The 25,093-nt window shown below is 41.0% G+C and overlaps 2 protein-coding genes across 6 annotated transcripts in view; one reads left to right on the top strand and one right to left on the bottom strand.

The window, feature by feature from the left end:
* The first annotated feature begins 50 nt into the window (after nt 1-50).
* Nucleotides 51-9,389, top strand: PDZK1 (PDZ domain containing 1). The gene is made up of 9 exons (XM_048934013.1): nt 51-153; nt 2,382-2,593; nt 2,848-3,097; nt 3,995-4,131; nt 5,413-5,608; nt 5,827-6,023; nt 6,493-6,687; nt 7,323-7,622; nt 8,578-9,389. Exons 2-9 carry the CDS (start codon nt 2,384-2,386, stop codon nt 8,653-8,655), a joined length of 1,563 nt encoding a protein of 520 aa, XP_048789970.1. The 5' UTR covers nt 51-153; nt 2,382-2,383; the 3' UTR covers nt 8,656-9,389.
* Nucleotides 9,390-9,586: 197 nt separating this feature from the next.
* GPR89B (G protein-coupled receptor 89B) overlaps nt 9,587-25,093 on the bottom strand; it is a 168,471-nt gene continuing 152,964 nt past the window's right edge. For 4 of the 5 annotated variants that reach the window (XM_048934017.1, XM_048934014.1, XM_048934018.1 and 1 more), the window contains exons 2-14: nt 23,920-23,979; nt 23,026-23,129; nt 21,641-21,747; nt 20,696-20,797; nt 18,120-18,240; nt 17,743-17,823; nt 15,140-15,249; nt 13,126-13,223; nt 12,318-12,410; nt 11,889-11,984; nt 11,399-11,488; nt 10,729-10,794; nt 9,587-10,574 (exon numbers count right to left, since the gene is read on the bottom strand). In XM_048934017.1, coding sequence (XP_048789974.1) covers nt 10,368-10,574; nt 10,729-10,794; nt 11,399-11,488; nt 11,889-11,984; nt 12,318-12,410; nt 13,126-13,223; nt 15,140-15,249; nt 17,743-17,823; nt 18,120-18,240; nt 20,696-20,797; nt 21,641-21,747; nt 23,026-23,129; nt 23,920-23,946 — 1,302 coding nt within the window. In that variant the 5' untranslated portion in view covers nt 23,947-23,979 and the 3' untranslated portion in view covers nt 9,587-10,367. The remainder of the gene's footprint in view (nt 10,575-10,728; nt 10,795-11,398; nt 11,489-11,888; nt 11,985-12,317; nt 12,411-13,125; nt 13,224-15,139; nt 15,250-17,742; nt 17,824-18,119; nt 18,241-20,695; nt 20,798-21,640; nt 21,748-23,025; nt 23,130-23,919; nt 23,980-25,093) is intronic. The other variant, XM_048934015.1, reaches the window with a different exon arrangement.

Below are 25,093 nucleotides of genomic sequence, written 5' to 3'. Positions count from 1 at the left end.
AGGCATTGAGCATATTCAAGTGAAACTTGGTTAAATAAATCATCTTTTAAATCAACCTTTGCCCAATCAAAGTCCAGTCGTACCTATAGGTACAGCTACAGGAGGAACAGCAAGAGAGGATTCCTGCAAAGGCTGCTTCACAAAGATATACAGGTAAGTTGCTCCTTTATTTTTTTTTGCTATATAAAACTCTGTTTTATGAGCCTGATCATCTTGCATGTAAAGCTTTCATGAAGTGAGAAGTTGTTTACAGCCCAATATAATCTTCCCTCCTCTTCTACATAAGAGATAACCTCTTCTGTAAAAGCTTACTGTTCGTTCAGCTTTGTGTAAACTTCAGGAATTAACCAGATTTCCCAGTGTTTGTCAAGAACAGCTACTCTGAGCTGTGGTTGAGATGAGTACAATGTCCAAACAGTAGTGCAGGACATCCCTACGTGAAGTTATTCTTCATGCCACTATGCACAGACTCCACAAACTACTAAGTACCTCACCAAAGGGAGGAAGAAAATCACAGTCCACAGCCTGCCTATCCACGCATGCTGAAATGCTCCATATTCTCCAGCTTCAGCGGCATCCCTGTCAGCTCCTCTCTCTTCACCCATACTTTCCTATACGCTGACCAACTAACCCTAACAACACAATTTCAGCTTCCATAACCAATACTGTATATTTGCATGGGTAGCCAGATGTACTTCAGCAGTAGGCTGCTATCAAGATCACAGAGAGGTTTCACTGCTAGCTACTTCTAAAAACAAGCAAAATAAATGAAAAGGCCAGTTTTCACATGCATTAGTTACGTGAGTGATGCATAGAAAAAAAGAACGAACCGTAAGGCGTTCATGCAGACAGATGAAATTTCTTAGCATTTATTAGGCTGAGATTAATGGCTAACCTCTGAAACAGGTATTTGGTCTTTTCACAAACTTCTATCGGGAGTGAGGAAAAAAAAGAAAATCTATCCAGTAAGACACACATCAAATGTGCTAATTAGCTGGATGGAGAAAGTTGTCTTCGTTAATCTTGTTCTTATGTCATCATGGATCTTGGGCAGGATCCCCTAAGATAACAAGATAGTGAACTTTGGAATTGTTTCTTTATCACAACTACTGCTTACTTTCTGAACACAGTGCCTCTCTTACTGATAATGAGCCACCCAATTCCATTGTATCATAAAAATATAGAATATTTTAGGTTAGAATGAACTTCTGGAGGACACCTGGTCCAACAGTTCATGTCAAACCAGGCCAGCTTAGATCAAGTTTCTCAGGGCTTCATCCAGGTAAGCACCTCCAAGGATGGAGATTCCACAGCCACTCTAGGCTCTTGTTGAAAGCACCAGAGATTAAAAAGCTGTCCTTACATCTCCCTAATTAGAATTCCCCTTGCTGTAACCCGTATCTGTTGCCTCTCATCAGTGTTAACATCCAAGAATAATACGGACCTGTGTTTTCTACACCATCCAGTTAAGCACTTGAAAACCCACACAATTTCCCAGGACTGAACAAACCCAGCTCTCTCAGCCTCTCTTCGAACATGTTGCTCTCCAAAAACCTAACCCACCCCAGTGGACTAGCTTCAGTATGTCAGCGACATGGAAAGCTCAAAACAGAACTCACGCATAGCCTTTCAAGTGCCAAACAGCAGGGAACAATCCCTTTACTGACTTGCTAGATACCTTCTGATATTGCCCACAATACAGTTGATTTTCATTGCAAAGCTACACCAACTCACGTTCAGTTTGTGCACTTGTGTGTTGTCCTGCAAAACTGTCTGTTGACCAGGCAGCAGCTGGCCTGTGCTGTCACGCATGGCCTAGATACAGATTTTTTTCTACTTTTCTTTATTAAATGTTTTGATGTTTCTGACAGCTCCTTTCTCCAGCCTGTCAATGTCCCTTTAAATAGTATCACTATCTGCCAGCCTATTGACTGCTCCCCTATGTTTGGTATTATCCATCAGTTTGTTGAGGATGTATTCTGCCTCACTGTCCATGACATAAATAAAGACTTTGAACAGTACCCATCAGTGCCAGTACCAACCCTAACCATCGTCACTAATAAGCAGCCAATGGCTGGATTAAGTACCACTGATAAAAACCCTGTGAACCTAACGGCTCAGCCACTCTTCTGCCTACCTAAAGAGTCTGCTTATCCAGTCCCTATGTCAACAAGTCATCTACACTTACCGTACAAGAGACCCTCTCAAAGGTATTGCAATACTTAAGGAGAACATCATTCATTGTTCTATGCCTGTCACAGGCATTCATCTTGGAGTTAGCAGGTAAAAAGGATTCATTTCATCTTCCTTTGCACAGCTGGATTTCCCAGGAAACCAAACCCTTTTTTACTCACAATTACCTTTTCCATCCTGCTTTGCAGAGATGACTTCTGCTCTCCAGCCCCGAGAATGCAAAGTGACCAAAAAACCCAAGAAGAGCTATGGATTTTTCCTACGTGTGGAGAAGGACACAGCAGGACATCTCATCCGGAACGTGGAAAAGAACAGCCCCGCTGAAAAGGCTGGCTTGAAGGATGGAGACAGAGTCCTCAGGGTTAATGGTGTGTTTGTAGACAAGGAGGAACATACAAAGGTACAAACCTGTTCAGTCTGGGGTCCACATCACCTCCCATGATTGAGACCCACTGTCACTATTGGAAGCTTTCTGTTCCATTGCTATGGCATCTTCCAAGAGCTGAGTCAGCTGCTCTGCATATCTCTCTGCATCATTTATTATCCATCATAAGCAGAGGGATGTGACAACAAAACCAGTGAAGAGTGTAACCCTTCCTGGGGAAAGCTTTTAGGTCAATCACTCTGTTTGCCATTTCACCTTGTCCATTACAGGTGGTGGAGATTATAAAGAACAGTGGGAATTCTGTTGTATTTCTTGTTCTGGATGAAGCATCTTATAAAAATGCAGAAAAGGAGGGAGCAAATCTGGAAGAGCTGGGTCAAAAGGTATCAAAAGGAAAGAAGAAGCAGCAGTCCATACAGCCCATGGCCAATGGAGCAATCACTGCAGTTCCACAACCACGGCTCTGCTACTTAGTGAAGGAGGAAAAAGGGTATGGCTTCTCCCTGAAAACCACAGAAGGTGAGAGCCTGGGGAGGACAGATGGTATACATATGACAGCCACAGCTGGGGGGTGGGGGGGAAGGGTGCTCTTGCTAACAGGGGAAGTAAGAAGCAGCAAGATGGATTCAGACCCATCTCCAGTCAATTTCTGTACAACATATGGTTTCCTGAGGACCATATTTCTAATGGGGCAGGAAAAATAAAAGCCAGAAAAAAAGAAACAGCCACCATAGCAGTGGTTCTCATTTACCAAAGCCACTTCCACAGCTGGTGCTTGAATACCAAATATATTCTCAACTGCTGCTTGAAGTCCATTTTATTCCTCCAAATCACTTAAAAACTAGAATACAAAGTTCTAGCCAGCTAGTCAGTAATAAGACAACGACCAAATGCTTCTCCTGATTCATTTCATTTAGAAAGTAAGTAATTTTCAGTCTCTTTCACACCTGTCTTTCTTACAAGGCTAGTCAACAGAACAGGCAAACCTTCCGGAAATCATCAACCACAAACAGGATATTTCAGAATGCAGAATAACCAAAAGATCAAGTATCTTTCAAACACAGGAAATTCTGAAGCGTGTAGAACAGCACTGAAAAACAGTGGGAAAAAAAAAAAAAGTCCCTTTCAGCCATCTTCATCAGCTCCTTTGTCACTCTTGGTAGAGAAATAAGAGTTTGAGTTGCAGTGGGAAAAAAACCAAACCACCTCCCTTCCCCACAGTCCTGATATTTCCTGGGCAGAATAAAAGAAGTAAGAGACAGGCGTGTCTACATTGAAGACTTGTGGTGCCACTATAATATGCACGTAAGAAGAGACTAAGAGCGTCTAAGGACATCAGTGCTGAATCTTCTTAGCCATTAAATGCAAGCATGTTTCAGTGAATTACTCTGTGTAATGAGTTACCATCTATTTCAGGTCAGAAGGGGTTGTTCATAGTAGATCTGGCACCACAAGGAGCAGCTGCAAAGGCGGGCGTCCAAAATAAAGATCGCCTGATTGAAATCAATGGAAAAAATGTGGAAAATGACACACATGAGGAGGTGGTGGAAAAGGTATTTGTTTGTGTACTGATTCATCTTCTGTTCTGGCCCATTTTCACAGCAACTTGTCAGGCTTACTGAAGAGGCAAGTCTGGCTAGTTTGAATGCTTCACAGCAAATCTCGGAAGCTACTGTTTATACTTTACCAACTCAGTAGAGCACCCTTCTGCTTTGGCTTTGTTGTCATATGGTCTCTTGACCTGACTCTGAATGAACACTGCCATCAAAACAGGCCAAAGAATTCTAAATATGAGAATTATAGGAGTGCCAGAAACCATAGTAAATAAAACATGCTCTGTTCCTAGAAATCCTGGAAATACTCCTAATAGTAAGAGAGAGGGTAAGTAACTAAATACAAGTTTTAGGAAAGGAAGAGGAATAACTGATGATGCAGACAGCACGGAACAGGGTGAATTCATGATTTTAGACAGCAGTTCCTTTTTTCTGCTAAGAAGCCCAAGATTAATGAAAATTAAACTGCAAGTAATTTTGCTGCCTAGCCTCAGCTGCAAAGAACATTGCTAATGAGACTTCCAGTTCTCCACTAACGGCAGTGCTAAACCACAGCCGGAGCGGAAGAGATTTCAGAGGGCTGGTCATGCTCTGGCATTCCAGCAACACAATTGAGTGCAGGCTTCTAGCTACAGAGCTATGCAACACCTATGCTTTTTGGGGCTGCTAACCATCAGCTGCAGTGATGTTCGTTATGAGTGAAGAGGGCACCCATTGAACTAGAAAGCAGTTGGAGAAAGACAGAATTAAATGGAAAGTTCGAACAGACCAAAAATCTTCAGTCAGTCATGCAGGAACATTGAAGCGGGCCAAGAGCGTGACAGAAATTTAACACTAGGGCAAAGATAAGTTATCTGCTTGTTGCTGCTATAATCCAAAACAGTGATAGAGATGGCATGATATGTCTGCCTTACAGAGTTTCAGGTTTAGATGAGAGTCAGGCACCATCTACTGAGGCTTACTGGATTTCACTGCCACTGCATGCCAACCCCTTATAGCTGTTAGGTAGCTCAATTCTACAGCTAGTTATTCAGAGACCAGGAAAACAGTAAGAAATACAGAACATTTCCTCATATTTATGCAAGATTTTGTCTCTCTGAAATCTTGACATGGTCCAAATTATTAAGAAAAAAAGGAAAAAACCCTAAAATAGTGTCACTCAGACCTTCCAGCTGATGCAGCAGCACTCACCACCACTAGTGTATCAGTAAGCCAGTTACTGACGTAACTACAATTGTTTTTGAAGGGGTCATATCTGTGACTGTACATGTACTAATGCAGGTAAAGAAGTCTGGAAATCACATTATGCTTCTACTTTCAAATGAAGAAACGGACCGCTATTATACAAGCCAGAAGATGGTGCTGAGCAAAGAGAATGCCAACCTAAAACTCCTTCCTCTTAAGCCAAAACTTATCGAGCTTCAGAAAGGAAGAGATGGTTATGGCTTTTATCTACGGATGGAACAAAACACTGGTGGTAAGAACCAAGCCAACACACATGACATTTGCGATAGTTTATTCCACTATTCCTACAGTCTGCAGACTCATTCTCCTCATCTGGCTTCTTAACAAGTCTGTATCAGGGAAACTGCCTCAACCTCAAGTGCAATTTCAACAGCAGCTTTTACAGCAGAACATGATTACACTTACCAAACAGTCCTTCACATCCATCTTCTTTTCCCCTTTTGATCTTAGATCATGTAATCAGAGATGTTGATCCCAAGAGCCCAGCAGCCAAGGCAGGTCTCAAAGATGATGATATCCTGGTAGCTGTCAATGGTGAGCGAGTGGATGCACTGGATCATGAAAGTGTAGTGGGAAAGATTAAGCAGTCTGAAGAAAAAACCACATTGGTGGTAGTGGATAAGGAAACTGACGCCATGTATAAACTGGTAAGTAAATGCAAGCTACAACTAAAGATAAGACAGAATAAGACACAGAAGCAGCAACAAATTAGTCTGTCAGAGCAGTTTATCTTACAGCAAGGGTCTAAGATGCATCCAGACATCAGCAACACTCCTTGCACTTGAGTACCAAATCACTAAACATCCACATTTTTGGCCTCTTCCATGTTTTTAGAGGCACTGTTGGAACCATTCCATATTTGAAAGCACCGTAAGAAAGGCTGGAATAAGACAGCAAAATCAGAATTCTTGTATAATCTTTTGTGAGCAATACAAACCTTGTCACGTGGATCAACGTTGTAGCTTTCCACTTAACCAGACATTAACAGCAAAGAGCAGCTCATTGCAACTCGTATCTGAACCATTAGAAGGTTTCAAGCAAAACATATTTAGCAAGAAACCTACAGATTTCACAACAGGTTTCATATCAAAGTTTTCTTTGTCACTGTTTTTTCAGGCTCAAATTTCCCCCTATTCATATTACTACAAACTACAAAACCCAGCTCCAGCAAAAGCAGAGGAAAGAGTGGAGCTGCACACTGAACAGAAAGTGAACCACAAGCCAAGAGTCTGCAAGATGGTAAAAGGGCCAAGTGGATTTGGCTTCAATTTAAACATGGTCAAGAACAAACCTGGACTATTTATTAATGAGGTACTAATGTAAGATAATCGACAATGAAAAGCTTGCATAGTATGTTGGGCAGCCCTCTCCCTTCCACCCTGTAAATGCACTCAAGCAAAAGCACAAGACAAAACTGTTCTCCAGCTCTCTTAGATAAGTTATAATTGTTAAAAGTCAGACTGATATTATAGGACCAATATTAAAATAAACACCAGAAAACCTCATTGCTTTTATTCCACTAGATATCTAAAAGGAAAGGAAATCCAAATCTTGTTTCATTTCTTGCTTTTATTTACAAGGCTGGAATGCAAAAAAAGTAGCATTTAAAATACAGATTTTTGAACTATAGAATATCCTGGAAATGTAAGAGAACTTTCCCTTCCACTTCTCAGAATTTCTGCAGCTGGCAAGAGTGAATCTTCTGTTATCACAAATTACATCTGTGCCTTTTGTTTTCTGGAAGGGAGGAGTTTCACACATCACTAAAGAATACGTCAATGTAGTGAAATTTAAGTTACACCATTCTAGGCCTATTGTCTCTTTCAATTCAGTTCTGCTCCCAAAATCTCCCTGCCACACTTACTTTGACAGCTTAGTGAACCATCAGTTGCTAATGCACCTTTTCAACGTTATGCTAACGTCACCCTTTGAACTTGCCTTTGCAGGTACAAAGACACGGACCAGCTGATGTAGCAGGCGTAGAAAATAATGATGTTTTGGTGGAAGTGAATGGGGTGAATGTGATGAATGAGCCTTATGACAACGTTGTGGCAAGAATCAAAGAGAGTGGTGATAAAGTAACGCTACTGGTGTGCGGTAAAGATGCTTACAAATACTTCCAGGACCAGAACATTCCCATCACAGTCGCTATGGCAGATCCAGCCCAAGACACTTTTGAACCTCCTGCTTATACAGAAACCTCAGCAGCAGAGTCAGAGAGAACCTCACCTGAACCAAGAGAAAGGGTAAGTATTACTGTATTAAACAAATGCCAAGGGATCACGGAGGAGATGCTGAAAGAACTTCCTATAACTGCTGTGTATAACTGAGCTAGGATCCTCAATTTTTACAAGTCAGTCCAAGTTATCAAGAGGGAAGCTGTGATATGATTACTGTAAACAACTCTTTCCTTCCCCAGGCATAATGCAGGTGAATATCTCTAATGCACAATTAAATTACAGAAAGAATGCACACACAAGAGACTTTATGGAACAAGACAATCTACACACTGCAACCCTCAAGGAGGCAATACAGTCCTTTAAGTGCAAAAAAAAGTCCTTAAATACACAAAAAAGCATAACCTGCTTTTGGAGAAATTAGGTGAAATATTTGAAAATAGATTTTTTTTTTTTTTAGAATAAAGAGCAATCAACAGATTATGATGACATTTTCAAAGAAATGCGCAGATTTAAAGTAATTTTGCTCGCATTATACTGGCAAAAAGAATCTGAAGTACGACAGAACTTAGAAGAGCAGCAAAATACTTCTTGAAACAGTCATTTTGAACCTTCTTTGTGGTCAGCCTTAAGTACTGAAATGCTTCCTTCTGATCATGCAAGAGAGACAAGGATAAGACCAATACTGCCTCCTATCTTCCTATCTATTTTTCATGACCCTTGACTGCAAATATCCAGCTGCCAGGTTTTTCATAAGTTCTGTCAGAAGATTAGCACTACTTCAGTGTGCATGTTCACCAGATACAGGAATTAAACAACAGGAAACTTCTATTAAACATATTTGTCTCTAAAACATAGCTAACGAGAAAGCACTTCAGTGACAAAAGTGACATTTACTGGCTCATTATGCCATCCAAACAAGTATATCATTAGTGCAGATTAAAACAGGAGTCCTTCATAACACTGCAAACCAGCATGTTTACAAACTAAAAATAACCAGAACGTATTTGTTACTCCTCCACAGGCAAGCTCATCTTCCTCTTCACAATCAGCTGCCTCAGCAGGAGCAGACAGCAACAGCAGCTATGACACAAGGCTCTGAGGAGACTGACTATGCTGAGAACAAAAAAAGAAATCTTCCAAATTCTTTCTTCAATCACACTTTGCTACTGCAACTTCAGGATTTGACTATCCATATGAGTACCAGACCTGTAAGGGACCGTGTTGCCTTGCTAAAATGCCACTGCCTGAAATAAGCACTTCAGTGTATCCTGCAGTCCCTTAGCACGCTGCAATTGTACTTCATTCACTGCACAAGTCTTTCTGTCTTGTAAAATGGGGAGTAAGCCACTTACTACTGTAAAGGCTTTAATAATTAGAAGTACACAGTTAAGTATACTGCAGCACAGGGAGGAAACAGTTCATAAATTCCTAAGTATCTGAGCCTTTTAAGGATGAGCGTTTAATAAAGACCAACTGATTTCTCACCAACTCCCAGGAGAGACAGTTCTCCTAATCCAATCCCATTAACACAATCCTGGAGGTGACGATCTGTGCTGTATTTATGGCAGTGCAATCGCTATGGTATGTCATGAATTAATATACTCTGTGCAATACACTCCTTTCTTCCACTAACACTGCAGAAGTTCCTTTCAAACATTAAGTTAACCTCATAATTCATAACTTAAAACCTAAAACCTCTAAGCACTGTTCTCTCTCCTCTGCCTGAATTTGCAGATCATAGTGGTTAAAAGTGTAATTCAGTCATGCCGGTTTGTCTAACTCCAAGTCAACACCACAATGTCTTGGATGTTATATAAATGGCTCTGCAATATTGCTATTGTATGCTTTTTTGTCTCCTTCCTGTACACCAAAGACAATACAGAATTAAATTGTTTTCAGTGGTTATTTTTTCCCCAGGTCCTAGCCTTACCACCTATGATTTATGTTCCAGAACAATTTTGTAACAAACAAATCCTGGGAGTGTGTCTATGGGAAGCTACAAGTTCAAGTCACATGAATAAAATTTACTTTTATGCTTTGAATGACATCAGAAAGGGGAAACAGGCTACTGTAGAAGAATATACAGGTTGAGGGGAACACCAGATTTATAGCATATAAGGTCAATACATTTATAACACGTAAGGTAAACAAGGCATAACTGTTATCTTTGACTTCATGCTGAACTCTGGCAAACAGGAATCCAAAACCTCAGTTCTGTTTACGAAACAAAGTTGAGGTTCAGCAAGAGAGCTAAGCTCCAGCTCAAAAGGACAGCACGTACTAGTGATATCCTCTCAACTTCACTCCATTTCACTTCTGCCAGGTAGTAAATTCCAGCTCACTTGCAAACAAATATTTTGAGCTGACAAAAAAAAACAACTGTGATGCTTGCATGAGGTATTACAAAAGCTTATTTAATTCCACAGACTTCCACATTCAGCTCCAAAATTACCATTCTCTGAATCTCAATTATGAGTTGCTTTTTAAAAGAAAAATCACATTTGCTTGATGCCTTCTCTGAAGGCATTCTTCCAAACACAAGATACCTTACCTCAGACAGCCTACAGCCCCTTAGATACTGGTGTACCATAAATTCCCTTTATTCCTTGGCAATGTGTGCATTCCCTTTCCCTCAAGCTGTAGCACCTTAAAATGAGCCACAGAGCTTGACTGAAGACATGGAAGTTCAAAGAGCCAGTGACATTGCTTGAACACACAGAACTGTCCTGGCTCTCCAAGTTTTGCAGTCCACAGGAGTTGCAAATGTCCAGCAGAAAGGAGACGGGAGCAGTGTGTGTCTGCAGTCCTTACTTAGAGGGCCATATGCTTTTCTGGAGCTTGCTTATGTGCTAAGTAGAGAAAGAGGATGCTGGATAGTGCACTAACTAGAAATATCACATCAAACCAACGATGATAGAAGTTGAACTGAAGCTCTCCCAGGACTTCTGTTATAATAGTGCGGTACTCTAGAGGCATGCTCATTCGAATCAGGAGCACCGACGACACAAAGTACATACCCTGTAAAAAGAGAAAGTAGCAGTTGTTTTAAAATTGGCTTTGTGGCTATCATAGGCCAGCACACAAGGACTTTGTTATCTTCGTTTGTATGCAAAAACAAATATGTACGTATGCACAAATGCATACAGGTATGCCCATGGTTCTGCATACTCACCATGATCTGTGCTAGAAGCAGAACAATAACATTGGAGGACTTGCTGCTGGAAATGGCATAGAAGAACTAGAAAGAAAAAACACACTGGAAATAAGCTGGACCTTAGGATGCCTTAGGACATCGTGAAAGGAACATGCCCTTCAATTCTCTTTCACATAAAAAGCATGCTTTTTCAGAGAGACGCATGTAGCCTACTTTTAGAAACATGAATCTCTTAAGAGTGGCAGGCACCAACTGGTAAAAGTCATGTATTAATATTTAAGAGTGGGTACTAAAACCCAAGTCAACACAAGGAGTCACATGTCTCTCGAGTTAATACCTTTCCAGCTCTACAAGAAGAACCAGCAGTTCAAATGAGGCAATCTAAATTCTTTTAATCATCATCTCATGAACCCTTACTAATATGCTGGCTACAGCATCATTCTGAAGCCATGCTTACACTTAACGTCTCATTGAGCATCCACACCTCTTCCTGAGAATAACAGTAATAGAAACTGAGTGGGGAGAATATATTTTTCCTCTCCTCCTCCTCTACAAGGATTTAAATTCAGAGAGTAAAAACACGAATGTGTACTGATAGTTTATACAGTATATGTTCTGTTTGAATTTAAAGATCTAGTAACATGATATTTTATGAGGAAAGCTGTAAGACACTACTGGCCAAACATACCTTTGTAAGTGTAATTAACAGGCCTCTGATAGAGGTGACAATAATTATTCCAACAAGAATAAAGGAAATGTGCTGAGACCAGAATTTCACCTGTATCAACAAGAGGAATACAGTTAATTCTCTAACTCCATTTTCGCTACATCGTATAGCTGCTAATTCTTTAGGACCTTTGTACTTCCTAGCTGCACAATATCCACTCTAAACAGGTTTACATTATGAAGATAATTGTGAAAATATCTGTTAATTCATTTCATTACACACACAAGTAAAAAAGATACAACTTACATCAATCATCTCTTTGGAGATGAAAAATTATAGAAGTGCAAATAACAGAATACTTGTTTCAAAGCTCTATTTCCTTTTCTCTTTAGTAAGTCAGAAGTCACAGATGCATTCTCAGGGTTCTATCACTTCCACATTGTTAGTAGTATGCGATTGCTTTTGTGGGGTAGGAATTACTGAAAATGCTGTAAGAATTAATAAATCTCACATCAAACTGGATTCCCAAATAATTCACAGTGATCTCAATTCCTCTTGTGACTGGATCAGTCTTCCCCACGCGGTCAAACACAATATTGATGGTTGCCTGCAAGGCAGAGATGGATTTACAGTCAAAGAAAATAAAAAGAACACCTCAATGCTACATATGAGATTCTTGTTTGCATATCCAAGGCTGGGGGAGCAGCTGGATTGCCTAAGAAGGTGTAAAAACACAAATATTAGAAATGCTTGCCTAAAGTTCTGTAAAAAGAGAGATGCAGAGCTTTATTCCAGACAAATGCCATTTTCATTCAGAATTTGCAGAAGCAAGATTATAAGGAGACTAGGGCCTTACTTAATACACTGCACCTACAGCATAATCTGTGCAGGGATTTTTTTTGCATATGTGCACATAAAACAGAACAAAATATTTACATACCATGAAGATTTTCCAGACACAATAGATGGAGAAAAAGTAACCCAAAAAATTAAAGTATTTTCCCTGGAAAGTTTTGGAGTACTCTATTCTTTCCTGGAGAAAAAAAAAAAAAAAATCCAAGAGAGGGGAGGAGAATACATACAAAAAATTTATTGCCATGATAACAAGCCATACATTTTAATGGTGCACCAAGAGCAGAAACCACAGCTTTATCCTACAACTCTTCTAATTCAAAGGCTTCTGAACAGCTCTAGGAACCTGTAGCATGTTCCAGCACATACCTAAACAGGAAGTAACCTGCCCTGTAGACCCCAAATTAAAGAACCATAGAATCATCGCAGAACCACAGAATGGCTTGGGTTGGAAGAGACCTCAAAGACCATCTAGTTCCTCCCTGCCATGGGCAAGGTTGCCAACCATAAGCACTAGATCAGGCTGCCCAATGCCCCAACCAATCTGGCCTTGAACGCCTCCAGGGATAAAGCATCCACAGCATCTCTGAGCAACTTGCTCCAGCACCTCACTTCTCTCAGTGAAAAATTTTCTCCTGACATCTAATCTAAATCTTCCCTCTTTTAGCTTAAGACCAGGCCCTTGTCCTGTCACTGTCTACCCATGTAAAAAGTTGATTTTCCTCCTGTTCATAAGCTGTCTTAAGTTCTGGAAGGCCACAACAGATTCTCACTCCACCACATCGCTACATTTCAACATTTACCTGCTAAACAGCTTTCAATTTCTGGTAACATATGCTCTCATTCAATCTAGTTTAGCCCCCAGCACATATCTGGGCAGTTATTTTGTTTCATACCTTTGTTGCATGCAGGTCAGCAGTTTCAAGAAAAAGCTGCCGGCTCAGTTCTTCTAGGGCATCCACTTCTTGCTGGATAAGAGACAGATCTGGCAAACCAGCATAGTCAAGGCTAGAGTACACCACACATTTTTAATTAAAAAGAAAATATTCCCCACCTTTGCCTCAAGGGTCACATCTAATGGTGTGATCACTTTTTTAATCCAGATCAGTTTTCTGATACTGTCGTAGTGCTCTTGTAAATAATGCACCCAAAGACATCTCAAGGGTACCTGTGTTGCACAGTACTCCATTTTAAGAAGGCAGGTAGTACTCTTCTGCCTAGGTAACACATTGCAGAACCAGAGCTCTCAAAGACTGCTTCTCCACTTCAATAAGCATCCCTTATCATCAGAATGCATAGCATTTCACACTCCCATCACCTTCACAAACAAAACCGCTGAGTAACCGCCCCAGCAGATTAGTGATTATTATAAAGAGTCTCATCAAATAGCCAAATTCTCATTTTAACAGCCATTGGAAAAGGATAGGAAGAAGACTCCTTGGCCTTAAGCAAACTGCACATTTTAGGTGCTCTGACAAATTCTTGGAAGGCAATGGCAAGGTAGGGAAATACAGAGCCTTATAACTGTCCACATATTCCTTCCATCCTTATTGCATATGCACAACAACATTTATTCACATGTTCCTATCCACTTTTTGTCACAATGCTAGAGCAACAGCAGTGAACCTACACCATGAGAATAATTCAATTGTTCCACAGGTTGCTTCGTCCTTTGCAGAGAGGGACCTGGGGGTCCTGGTGGATGACAGGCTGGCCATGAGCTAGCAGTGTGTGCTGGTGGGCAAAAAGAGAAACGGCATCCTGAGAGGCATTAAAAAAAGCATGGTCAGCAGGTCAAGGGAGGAGGTCCTCCCCATCTATTCTGTCCTGGTGAGGCCTCCCCTGGAGTACTATGCTCAGTTCTGGGCTCCCCAATACAAAAAAAGGGCAGGGATCTCCTGGAAAGAGTCCAGCTGAGGGCCATGAAGATGACAAAGAGCCTGGAGCATCTCTCTTATGAGGAAAGGCTGCGACCTGGGTCTGTTCAGCCTTGAGAAAAGAAGACTCAGAAGGGATCTGATCAACGTCTATAAATACCTAAGGTGTGGGAGGCAAAGGGATGAGGCCAGACTCTTTTCGGCAGTGAACGGCGACAGGACAAGGGGAAATGGCCACAAACTGAAGCATAGAAGTTCCACACAAATGTGCTCAAGAACTTCTTCACAGTAAGGGTGACAGAGCAGTGGAACAGCCTGCCCAGATGTTGTGGAGTCTCCTTTTCTGGAGATGTTCAAGACCCACCTGAACACCTACCTGTGCAAGCTGCTGTAGGGAGCCTTCTTTGGTAAGTGGGTTGGACTAGATAGTCTCTAGTGATCCCTTTCAGCCCCTACAATTCTGTGACTCTGTGATTCCTGCCTTTCTTCTCACTTTCCAACTCAGCCAAAAAGGCAGCTATAAGGGAAGACAACTGTTCCAGCACCTCAAACAGAGCTGTTGTTTTGCTCAAGCATGTCACAACTTCTCCACTCTGGAAAAGTGTATTTCAAGTAATGAAATAAAACATGTATGCAGGTAAGTCAGTGAGCCAAGGATACATCAGAATAGAAAGCTGCCTCCAGCTTCAGTGTTGTGACAGGGCAGACATCTGCAATGTAACACAGAAAGCGCATACATCTGTCCAGCAACCTGCTGTATACCTCAACTGTGATGATGTAACAGCACATGTACATAGCATGGCTGCAACATATGACTCCTGAGTGTCTACATAAAACCATGAGTCCAATCCCTAGGTAAAAGTTAATACAGTACAGCGCTAGACAGCAAACCTCCCAGAAGACATGAAGTCTTTTGCACAGGCTTCTGGAATGTATTACAATACATGTGCTTCACAACTGGCACACCTAACACTCTTCCTTTCAAAAGAAAGCTGGTGTCACCTCCAGCTGCCAGCATGCAGATGAAGGATACTTTCACTGCCTGCAACAGACGTCGTAACACTTTTTATCATTCCCCAGAAGCCAGTGGGTTTGTTGTGCACTTCCCCTCTCTGGAACATCGTCCTGTGAGCCACTGCTATTCTGAAAAAGCAGAAAACACAAGTTTTCAGGAGTAAAGTCTTTTTAGAATAAAGCAAAACAAAAAAAACAAAAACTCAAACCCAATAACCAAAAAACAGTTCCTCAGAAAAGACGATTAAACTAAATTCACTGCCAACAGATGCCCCCTTTTTATTTCCCTAAGCACTAATCCTGCTTCATAACATTATCTTGATTAGCTCTGGAATAGAGCCCAGATCTAATCAAGCAAGATTCAATGAGACACTTCCTAAGACTTCTATTTGGAATTCTGCTTCAATCCTTAGAGGGATTTAAATCCAATTAAAAATAAATATTCAAATGGCTTTCTCAGTCACATGATTAGCTACTTTCATCACACACACACAAGACTGTGCTATCTCCGATTCAGGAACTGGAAAAACTTTTCATGCCCCTTTCTCTCCTTGGACACCTCTTTATCACTGCACATTCCACTTCCTGCACAGAAGTGTGAGCGCTGTGTGGTATGCAGCAGCTCTCTCACACGCTGTCACTCACTTCTAGGCTGCATGACAAGCTCTTATGAAGCAGAAACACATAAATCCATTATTGGACTGAACCACTGGACACATCCAGCGATCTAAACATGACTCCTAAAACTCACCCAATACTACAGCAGCAGCTGCATACTGTCCCTCACACCCTCACGTGCACTGCAGCATAATCCCTGCAAGCACTGCTGGCTTCTGGCCTCATTACCTCACATGTCTCTCCATTGAAATTTGTGAGCCAGTTATCCACTCTAAGCTGAAAACTATTCATAGTATCATCAAGGCAATCCATGATTTGACAGAGTTCAGGTCCTTTTTTGTAGCTGCAGCCAGCACTGCTACATTTGGCACTGAGCCCTCTTCAAAGTTGCTGATAAGCAGTGTAATAAAAAATAATAACAACATAATATAATAAATCACACAATAGAAGTAATACCCTCCGGGCTCAGGTCTCCCCTGAGCCTCCTCTTCTCCAGACTGAGCAACCCCAGTTCCCTCAGTCACTCCTCATAAGGCCTGTGCTCCAGACCCCTCACCAGCTTAGTTGCCTTTCTCTGGGCATGCTCCAGGCTTCCAAGTCCTTTTTACTGTGAGGGGCCCAAAATATCTGCAAGGATGACTATGAAGAACCTGTCAACCTTAAGTGGCAAATTTTCTTAACGCATTGAGTACGCTCAGAAAGGATAGAATAATTCCTGTGCAAAAAGCATTAGCAAAAACAACTTCCAACAGCTGCCTCCAAGAAATGCTAGTCAGTTACAAGTCCCAGACATCCATACTTTTAACCCAACATTACCTTCCCTGAGATGAGAGATCCGAACACACTGCACTAAACAAAAGGGCAGACTCAAAAGCTGTACTCCACAGTAATCTTTCAACTCAATGCCAGCATGTTAATATCCTCTCTGTCAATCATACAACCAACTAAACCTCTCTGATTAAATACACCTTCTCACTAAACTACCACAAAAACACCATTTCTCACTAAATCACAAATACTGAGTTAACATTTGTCCACCACTTAACATTTTTAAAGGGGAAGAAAGAAGACATGCTTCAACTACACTTTCACACGTTCAGCAGGTCAGTTCACTGACCAGCAGATATGCATGCTGGTGCCTCATTCAGCAAGACTATCCTACATTGTAATACATTAAAAGGTTCCATTAAAACATTAGTGCACCTGAAGTAAAGTTTTGAGGGTTTCTGCAAGGGTTCTACACCAGACAGACCTCTGAAGTGGCATGGGTGATTGCATTTACTCTTTATAACTGGCAAGGCATGAAATATGCAATTTGTAAGAGCACACAAAAATCCTTTCAGTGTAAATGCAATGACACTGTTTCCTGAAAGTCACTTTTTCACCTGGGGGACATGAAATAAGCTAAATCAACAAAAGCAGAATTCGGATGTCATGTTTATGCTACCCTCTGGTGTCACACTACGCTACCATCATATTAGCAGTGTTCCACAACTCCACTATACCTTTATCACTATTCTTGCAAATGGCAAAGTTTACACAGCTGTATTCACATCAGCTCACTAGCTTGCTTCAGTTTTGACCAGGAAACACCAGATCCACAGAGCAGGAAAGACCTCAGTATGTATGAATTCAACTGCTGTACCAAAACTGCCAATAAGAGAGCTAACTGAGGTGGTTCAAGGGACATTTATTCATTGAGAGAGAAAAATGTTTATCTTAGATTAGTCAAGTTGCCATCAGAGAGTCAGAACTTCTCCTGGAAGCCTAATCTGTACTGCTGCAGGAAAGAACATTGCCATTCAAGGCAGAGGCCTGGGAAGAAGCCTAAGTTGCATATCAGGCCAGAATGAAACCCCACAAAGCTACAACCCAACTCAGCCATCTGTTTCACTGGAACATCTAGCCCTGGAAAGAAAAGTTGGGTAATTTCAAGACCATCTTATACCATACTGACTGCAAATCCTTGACATAATTCATTTAATGCAACTGTTCCTTTCTCACCTTTTTTTCTTGCTAATAATCATGTCCATAGTCTGGAGGAGTCGTCGCTCCAAAGCGAGAATATCTGCATCTGTCACATTCCTGCAGAACAAAGACTCCCAACAATTAGGCCTGCTAACCCATTTCAGAGGGATTATGCACATGCTCATAAAACAGAGAGAGAAGCTTGTACGAAGAGATCCTTCAGGGATGAAAATGGTTCTGGTGTGTAGAACAGCAATAGCTACAGTACTGAGAACATGGAAAACAAAAGCCATCACTAACGCCATCAGGATGAGAAAAAAGCAACTTTAAAGAAAAAAATTCTATCAATTCATTGAGAAAAGCAGAATAATAACCTCAAAGGCAGACAAAATATTTCACAAGGCTGCAATTACCTGAGAAAGTAGGACATGTAAGTATACGGACAGTTGACAGCACCAAATCCTGACAGCAAAGCCATGAGTGTCACCCCAATCACACCCACACGGCTGATGAGCTGCTCTATAGACAGGATTCCTGTAAGACAAAGAACACAGCATCAGCAACGGGCTGCGCTCTTCATCCTCTCCACAGCTGGTGCCTTTGCAAACCAGTACACATACAGAGCTGCCTAATGAAACCAGCTACCATCACAGTGCAATGATCAGAGGTAATATGAAGTATGGACAGGGACTACAAACAGAGAGAAGAAAGTCTCCCTCAGAAAGCACATTATCATGCCTAAAAACAGGGGTAGGACACTCATACTGTGAAGAACATTAAGAAATCTGAAGGGGCTTAACAGATAACTCTTTGGTTCTACATTAATAAAACACTAGCAGCTGGACTTTGCTGAGGTGGGAACATACATCCACCGGGTTCCATAAAAGAGACACGTTCAGCAAGATACTCCAGCAATAACCAGGACTAGAGTTACCAAACCTGTTGCTCCCAGCAATCTGGACCAAAACTCTCTGGATCATAGAGGGGAGGGCCCTATCCCGTCAATCATTAGAAGCAACCCCTCCATACCAGGTGCAATTTGTGCATTAAGACAGCAGTTATGACAGCATGGGAAGTTCATGCTCCTGCTAGCTGTTCAGTATTCATTTTGTGGATACACACATATGACCTCCAAGCAAGCATTTTGAGCACCAGGTGAACTCCAAAACATACATACATTCACATGACACAGCATGAACGTCAAGCCTGTGCTGTATCCAATATCAAGCAATGAGACTGCATTTATTCTTCCCAGCCATGAAGAACAGATCTCAACCCATCTTCTCAGGATACAGTGCCAGGTACTGTCAAACATTAACTTGCTTTTTAGGGAGATACTTATAGAATAGCTGCTACACACAGCACATTTGGAGCTTACATGATTGCAAAGCTGAGATGGCCAAGTGCCAAGCCACATTTCATGCTTCAGAGAAGGAGAATAAATGATGAAAACACAGCAAAAGGACTTCACAAAGGGAAACTGAGATAACCCAGTCATGTGCAGCTGCATAGAGATTTACACCAGCTACAGAATGTGCTACTATATCCTGGCCTTTTGCCCTACACACTATCAGTTAAAACAGAGGTGCCTTCAAAATGACATGACATTCCACTGTCTAAAATAACATTCCCCCATAACACTCTCAGCATCTTTACTCTTGTGATCAGGTCACATAAAACACATGCTTTATGAATTCAGATGAAGATTAGAGTCTTAATAGAATACTACTAGGTAATCAGTACAGAATAAATCTGTCCACAGAGTCATGCTTAACAAATTGGAGATCATCCAGGACTCCTGACAAAAAGTTCTGGTCAGTGGTACATTTCACAGCTGCTGCACAGTGCCAGCACCACCCCACAATAAGGGAATCCCAACACAGGATGTCAGTGCATGTACCTAAAAGGGCTTCCTGCCATACCTCCTTCCACAAGATCCTATACATATGAATTACATCACCACCTCCACAACAAAGCCCTGCAATAGCCTTATTAGTACATGCAAGACAGCAGCATCCCAGCCAAATCCTTGGCTCTAACTTTTTGCCTGAATCTGCTAGGATATTGTACAAATGTTAGGTTAAGGTACCATTCTGCAAAGCAGAAGACAAAAGCAGGAGGGAAAAAGGAAAAAAAAACAACAAGAATACCAATTCTGGATATCTGCAGTTGTTACTCAGCTGTGCAAGACTTTTAGAGTAGTCTGAAGAGGACCATCTGAACCCTGTGGCTAAACTCCCTTTGGATTAATATATTCTGCCAACTCAAGTGGATGTAAGCAGATTCACTTCTTTCTTGGCAATGAAACACTATGTAGTGATCTGTGCAACTTACAAGCTACTGTATTTCATGGGCAAATGACACAATTATAAAACAAGGACACACACTTTCTCTTAGGAAAGTTTCAGAATTACAGATGGAAGGGTGAGCAGACCCTGCAGCAATTGGTATCTTTCAATTTTTATCTTCTGAGTCCAAAATAAAGTAGTCTCACAGAGAACAGAAAGATTACGTTGATGGTTATCTATCCAGACAGACACATTCACCAACTGGAAGGAAACTGACTGCAATCTCTCCTGTTGAGAAAAACACAAACAATTCTCCAGTGCAGGGAATAATGGTAGGATAAGTTATATAGGAAACCCAAGTGACAGCTAATCCTTCCTGAAATGTTGTAAGACATACCCAGGTGCCTAAAGGATTCAGAACAGTTACACCCACACTGACAGTGTCTGCTGCATAAAAACTAAGTCTACACAGCAACTTCACAGTATAAATGCTCTTGGTTCTGTGAGTGCAGAGCAGAGATACCCAAGCTAACCATTTCTGGCTGGCAAACTAAAGATTCCACATTTCAAAGCAGACTGAGTTACAAGAAATACTTTCTGTAGTCCCTTATGTGGAATAAACATAACACAACAAAAGATAAAGGTAAGAGAGCAAAGACTTCTTCTAGGAGGGAAGAAATAAACAAGAATAGGAAACTCACCATGTTTTGGGCTGAGGATGGGGAACGGATCTCCCAGCTTCCAAAAGAAATACATAAATGTCAACCACAGAACACAAGCAAAAAGCAGTTTCTGTCTGTGCACTAAGGGAAAGAAAAAAAAATAGTATTGAAGTTCTTCCTTTAAGGCATTTTCAGTCTTACAAAACCACTACCATAGCCCAAAGGCTGCTTAAAGCATAGATGGCCAAAACAGGTGTATTCTGACAGTGCTGGAGCTAGCAGTATGCACCCCTTCACTTCCTACCAAACTCACTGCTTGAGACATCACGTTTTGCAAGAGCTTCCCCAGCAACACAGCATTTTGGCTTTTCCCTAAGGGCAGCACTGTGAGTAGGGAAGTACTTAGTCACATCTTTCTTATGTGATCCTGAAAATGACACTTGGAAAATCCATCTTAATGCCAAAGCTACACATTTTGGCATTACACTATACTGCCAGCCCACATATCTCAGCTTAACACATAAGAGTGATGAATATTGATAACTCAAGGGTAGATGTGCCTTAGCACATGGAAGAGGCCTCCACCAAATAGTAGTAACCAAAAAAAAGCAAGGATAATTTATTGAATTTTTCTGCTTTGTTTCTTTCACCCCTTAGTAGAACAATACAGGTAGGCCGAGGGCTTGGCTGAAACTTAAAACTCTAAAGGAACAAATTCCAGTTACAGTATTTCAAAGCACCCATCTTTGTTGAAATCCAGAGAGAAATGCTACATTTGGGGAGCCAGGTGAAACACATCCTAACTTTTCAATAAACAGTTATTGCTTAAGCATTAAGCCCAGAACTTATCTAGCCAAGACAAAGCCAGGGGAAGGAAGAACATGCAGGGAGAGTGACCAAGACATCTCCCTCTCAAAAAAAGAGTTCTCATTTGTATGTGCAGTCCCAAATTAGTAGGTCCAATGGCATAAGCCAAGTACTCACATAATCTGATATTGCTCACAACAAAGTAACCGATGTAAAAGGGGACCATGAAGACTAGGATGAGCAAAATGACACACAGGTTCAGCTTCCAGTGAAAATATCGAGAGCTAAAAGAAAGCCAAAATACAGGTAAGCATGCTCCATCACAACAAATTTCAAAAAGACAATCACATCTCAACACAGTCCTTTCAGTTACATCAAGCATTGGATAACACTGGCAGCCCTGCCCATGGCAGGGGTTGGAACTGGGTGGGCTTTAAGGTCCCTTCTAACCTAAGCCATTCTGTGATTCTATGATGTTTTGATAATAATTAATTTTGTAATGAATGGCTGAGTCAAGGAAATGCTAACACAAATTGAAAAGATAAAAAAATATTTTATGTTCGTAACTCAACATAATTCAATTAAAAGTGATTTTCTCACATGCAAGATATTACAAAGCAATCAACATTCCTCCGACAGAAGAGATCAGCCAAATTCAGATGAGATTCATCTTGGTTGAACTGACCTTCCATTCAGCTTTCCAAGAAAAACACCTTATTCCTAAAGTGCCTTATTCCCAAGACTGACCCACGTCCTATTCGTGTCGTGCAGAAGATCTCCTGAGGATCCTTGTCACTTTTTCCTAGCTAATTCAGAGGCAGACATTTTCATCTATAATGATTTCCAGCCCTTTATTAAAGCTTATAAATGCATCCTCCTCAGTGATCTCTCTGACTGTAAGTTCAATAATAAGATTAATAACACACAGTCTAAACTACCAGTATCTTATATCCATCTTGAACTTCTTGCCTTTCAATTCCTTTAATTGCACTCTTAGACTTATATGATGAAAGACAACAAATGGGAAACCCATAACCTTTCCCTGTTACTGCTCTATCTTCTCTTTCCTGCTGCTTTCTGAAGTAACCACCTTTTTACATCTTTATGTAGAAACCCTCACCTATGTCAAGGAAAGATGTGCCTTTGATTCACAAATACTGTTCTACTACAAAGTACAGTTCTAACTTCACAATTAGCTTCACATCTTATTCCCTGCTTTGACCAGTACTGGAAAACAAGGGCTTATAGTTTTTATAGTTCTTGGCACCTAAAAAGAGCTCTTCAGCATGATCTGAAGCTTCACAGCTCACCCACAAAACCACTCTTTTATTTCACAAATGAAAAAACTCTAAGACTGAAGCTTTGTTTTTAGGCCACAATAATGGCAATTGTGGGAGAATCAGGAAATTAAGGCTTCTAGTTTCATGTTTTCTCAAATAAATCCTGCTGCTCAAACACCTCTGTTGAGCTATTTACCATTTCCTCACATAATTCCCCAATACAAGTCTGATCTACACATTAAGCTTCTGCACACTAGCCCTTCAGAAAGCTCCCAAACTCACCTGCTGTTCAGCACTCCCAAAATCTCAAAGATGATGAGTTCAAACATAGTACAAGAGAAGGCAAAAGTCACAGAGAAGATGACTTGGACAACATACTGTCGCACCTGCAATGGAGAAAATAAGGCAGAGCTATCAGGCATTTCTGTTTGTAGAATGGCTCCCTGATACCCCTCAGGTGAAGAAAGAAAAAAAAAGAACACATGGTACAACTGCACACAGCTTTTGCTACAAGGTACGCTGCATTTAATCCCAAAGGGAAGAAACAGCCTGTATCATACTGACTGAATCAATCCTATTTGAGAGAGAAGTCCTACAAAGAAGGCATGTAACACCTGATGGCAACTTGACTAATGATAGGCAAATGCTAACAGTGTTCCACGCTCTTAATCTTAGATTTAAGAGTAATTTAAGAATAAACTTTTCAGGTTGGCTTGCACTTAAGTCATCTCTTACCTAGACTATACTTTCTTACAGTCTTCTTGGGATAAGGGAATGTCATGTCCCACCCTTTATCCCAACCAATCCTCACAAACAATTTACTCCTCACCAAATTTAAACACGAATTTGATTTTGTCTCCAAAATACTGCAAATACATAAGTCAAGCTTATTCAAGGAACAAGGCTTCTGTTATCCCTGCTCCTCCTCCAGCTTATTTTTTTGTTGTTGTTGCCAGTACAGAAACTTAGTGGTTCCAGAAGAATCCATTTCCCCAGATATCTACCAGTCTTTTATTTAAAGTAGAGAGGAAATGAAAAAGAAAGTACGTGTACAAAAACTAAAAACAAGATAAAAGAGCTTAAAGAGTAGAAAAAGGTCAGAAACAGTTTTAAGAACACTGCAATAACTGAGAGTAATTTTAAGATAAAGAGTTGTGATGAAAATCCCCTTCTTACCTCATAATCCTTGAAGAGCTTGCGCATGAAAAACAGCCATCCAAATCCAAAGAAGAGCACCTACAAAAGAGATCAAGTATCTAGTATTTGTGCCCACCAATTTGCAAAATATGAAGCTGCTTCACTATTGGCTGTAGGTGAAAGAAATGGAAGCAACAGAACAAAGCCAACATATCCAAGATATTAAACTTGTCAAGGCATCATAGAAAGTATAACATTTTAAATATTCAAGAGTAACAGACAAAGAAGCCTAGAATCTCACAGGCGATCGAGGAAAGAGAGCTTTTTCCTGTATTCCCAACTTCTCAGAATACCTCAGTTCCTGGCCTGCCAGAATCTTTTACACTGTTGCTTCTTCTTTCACTCTTCAAGTATACAAAATTAAAGCTTACCCTTTTTTCACAGTAAACACATTAAAGACACAAACAACTATTTACCCAAACCTCAAGGCAGTGGTCAAGTGAGCAAAATGCCCCCCTGGTTAGAGCAGAGCAAGTCTGAGAATGCCTCAGGAAGCTAAAAGACACAATATGGAGCCAGATGCCATGCATCCCAGAGTTCTGAAGGAAGTGGCTGATGTGGTTGTAAGGCCACTCTATCATATCTGAAAAGTCATGGCTGCCAGGCAAAGTTCCCACCGACTGCAAAAAGGAAAACATCACTCCCATTTTCAAGAAAGGAATACCAAGGGAACTACTGGCTGTTGAATATCACACCTGTGTCTGGGAAGATCATGGAGCAGATCATCCTGGAAGAGATTTTAAGGCACATGTGAGCTGTGGAGGTGATACAAGACAGCCAGCATGACTTCACCAAGGGCAGATCATGACTGACCAATGTGGTGGCCTTTTATAATGGAGTGACAGCAACAGTGGACAAAGGAAGAGCAACTGATGTTGTCGCTTTGGACTTGTGCAAGGTCCAAAGAGACCTCTGACATGGTCCCGTACCACATCTTTAAACTGGAGAGATACAGATTTGAAGGCAGCTCTATTCAGTGGATAAAGACTTGGCTGGATTGTTGTAGCCAGAGAGTGGTTGTTAATGCCTCTGCCAAGCTTTTATAATTTTTGTTATCGGTATTGCACATCATAACATCACGTAGAGCACTGGGAGTTAAAGTTAATGCTCCAGTTCCGTGGACTGCCGATTTTCCAGGTACCTAGTTTTCAGA

This window comes from Lagopus muta, chromosome 1 (assembly GCF_023343835.1).
Source record: "Lagopus muta isolate bLagMut1 chromosome 1, bLagMut1 primary, whole genome shotgun sequence".
Taxonomy (NCBI): Eukaryota; Metazoa; Chordata; class Aves; order Galliformes; family Phasianidae; genus Lagopus; species Lagopus muta.
The sequence above is the reverse complement of the archived record's forward strand: the minus strand, read 5'-3'. Positions and strand labels throughout refer to the sequence as shown.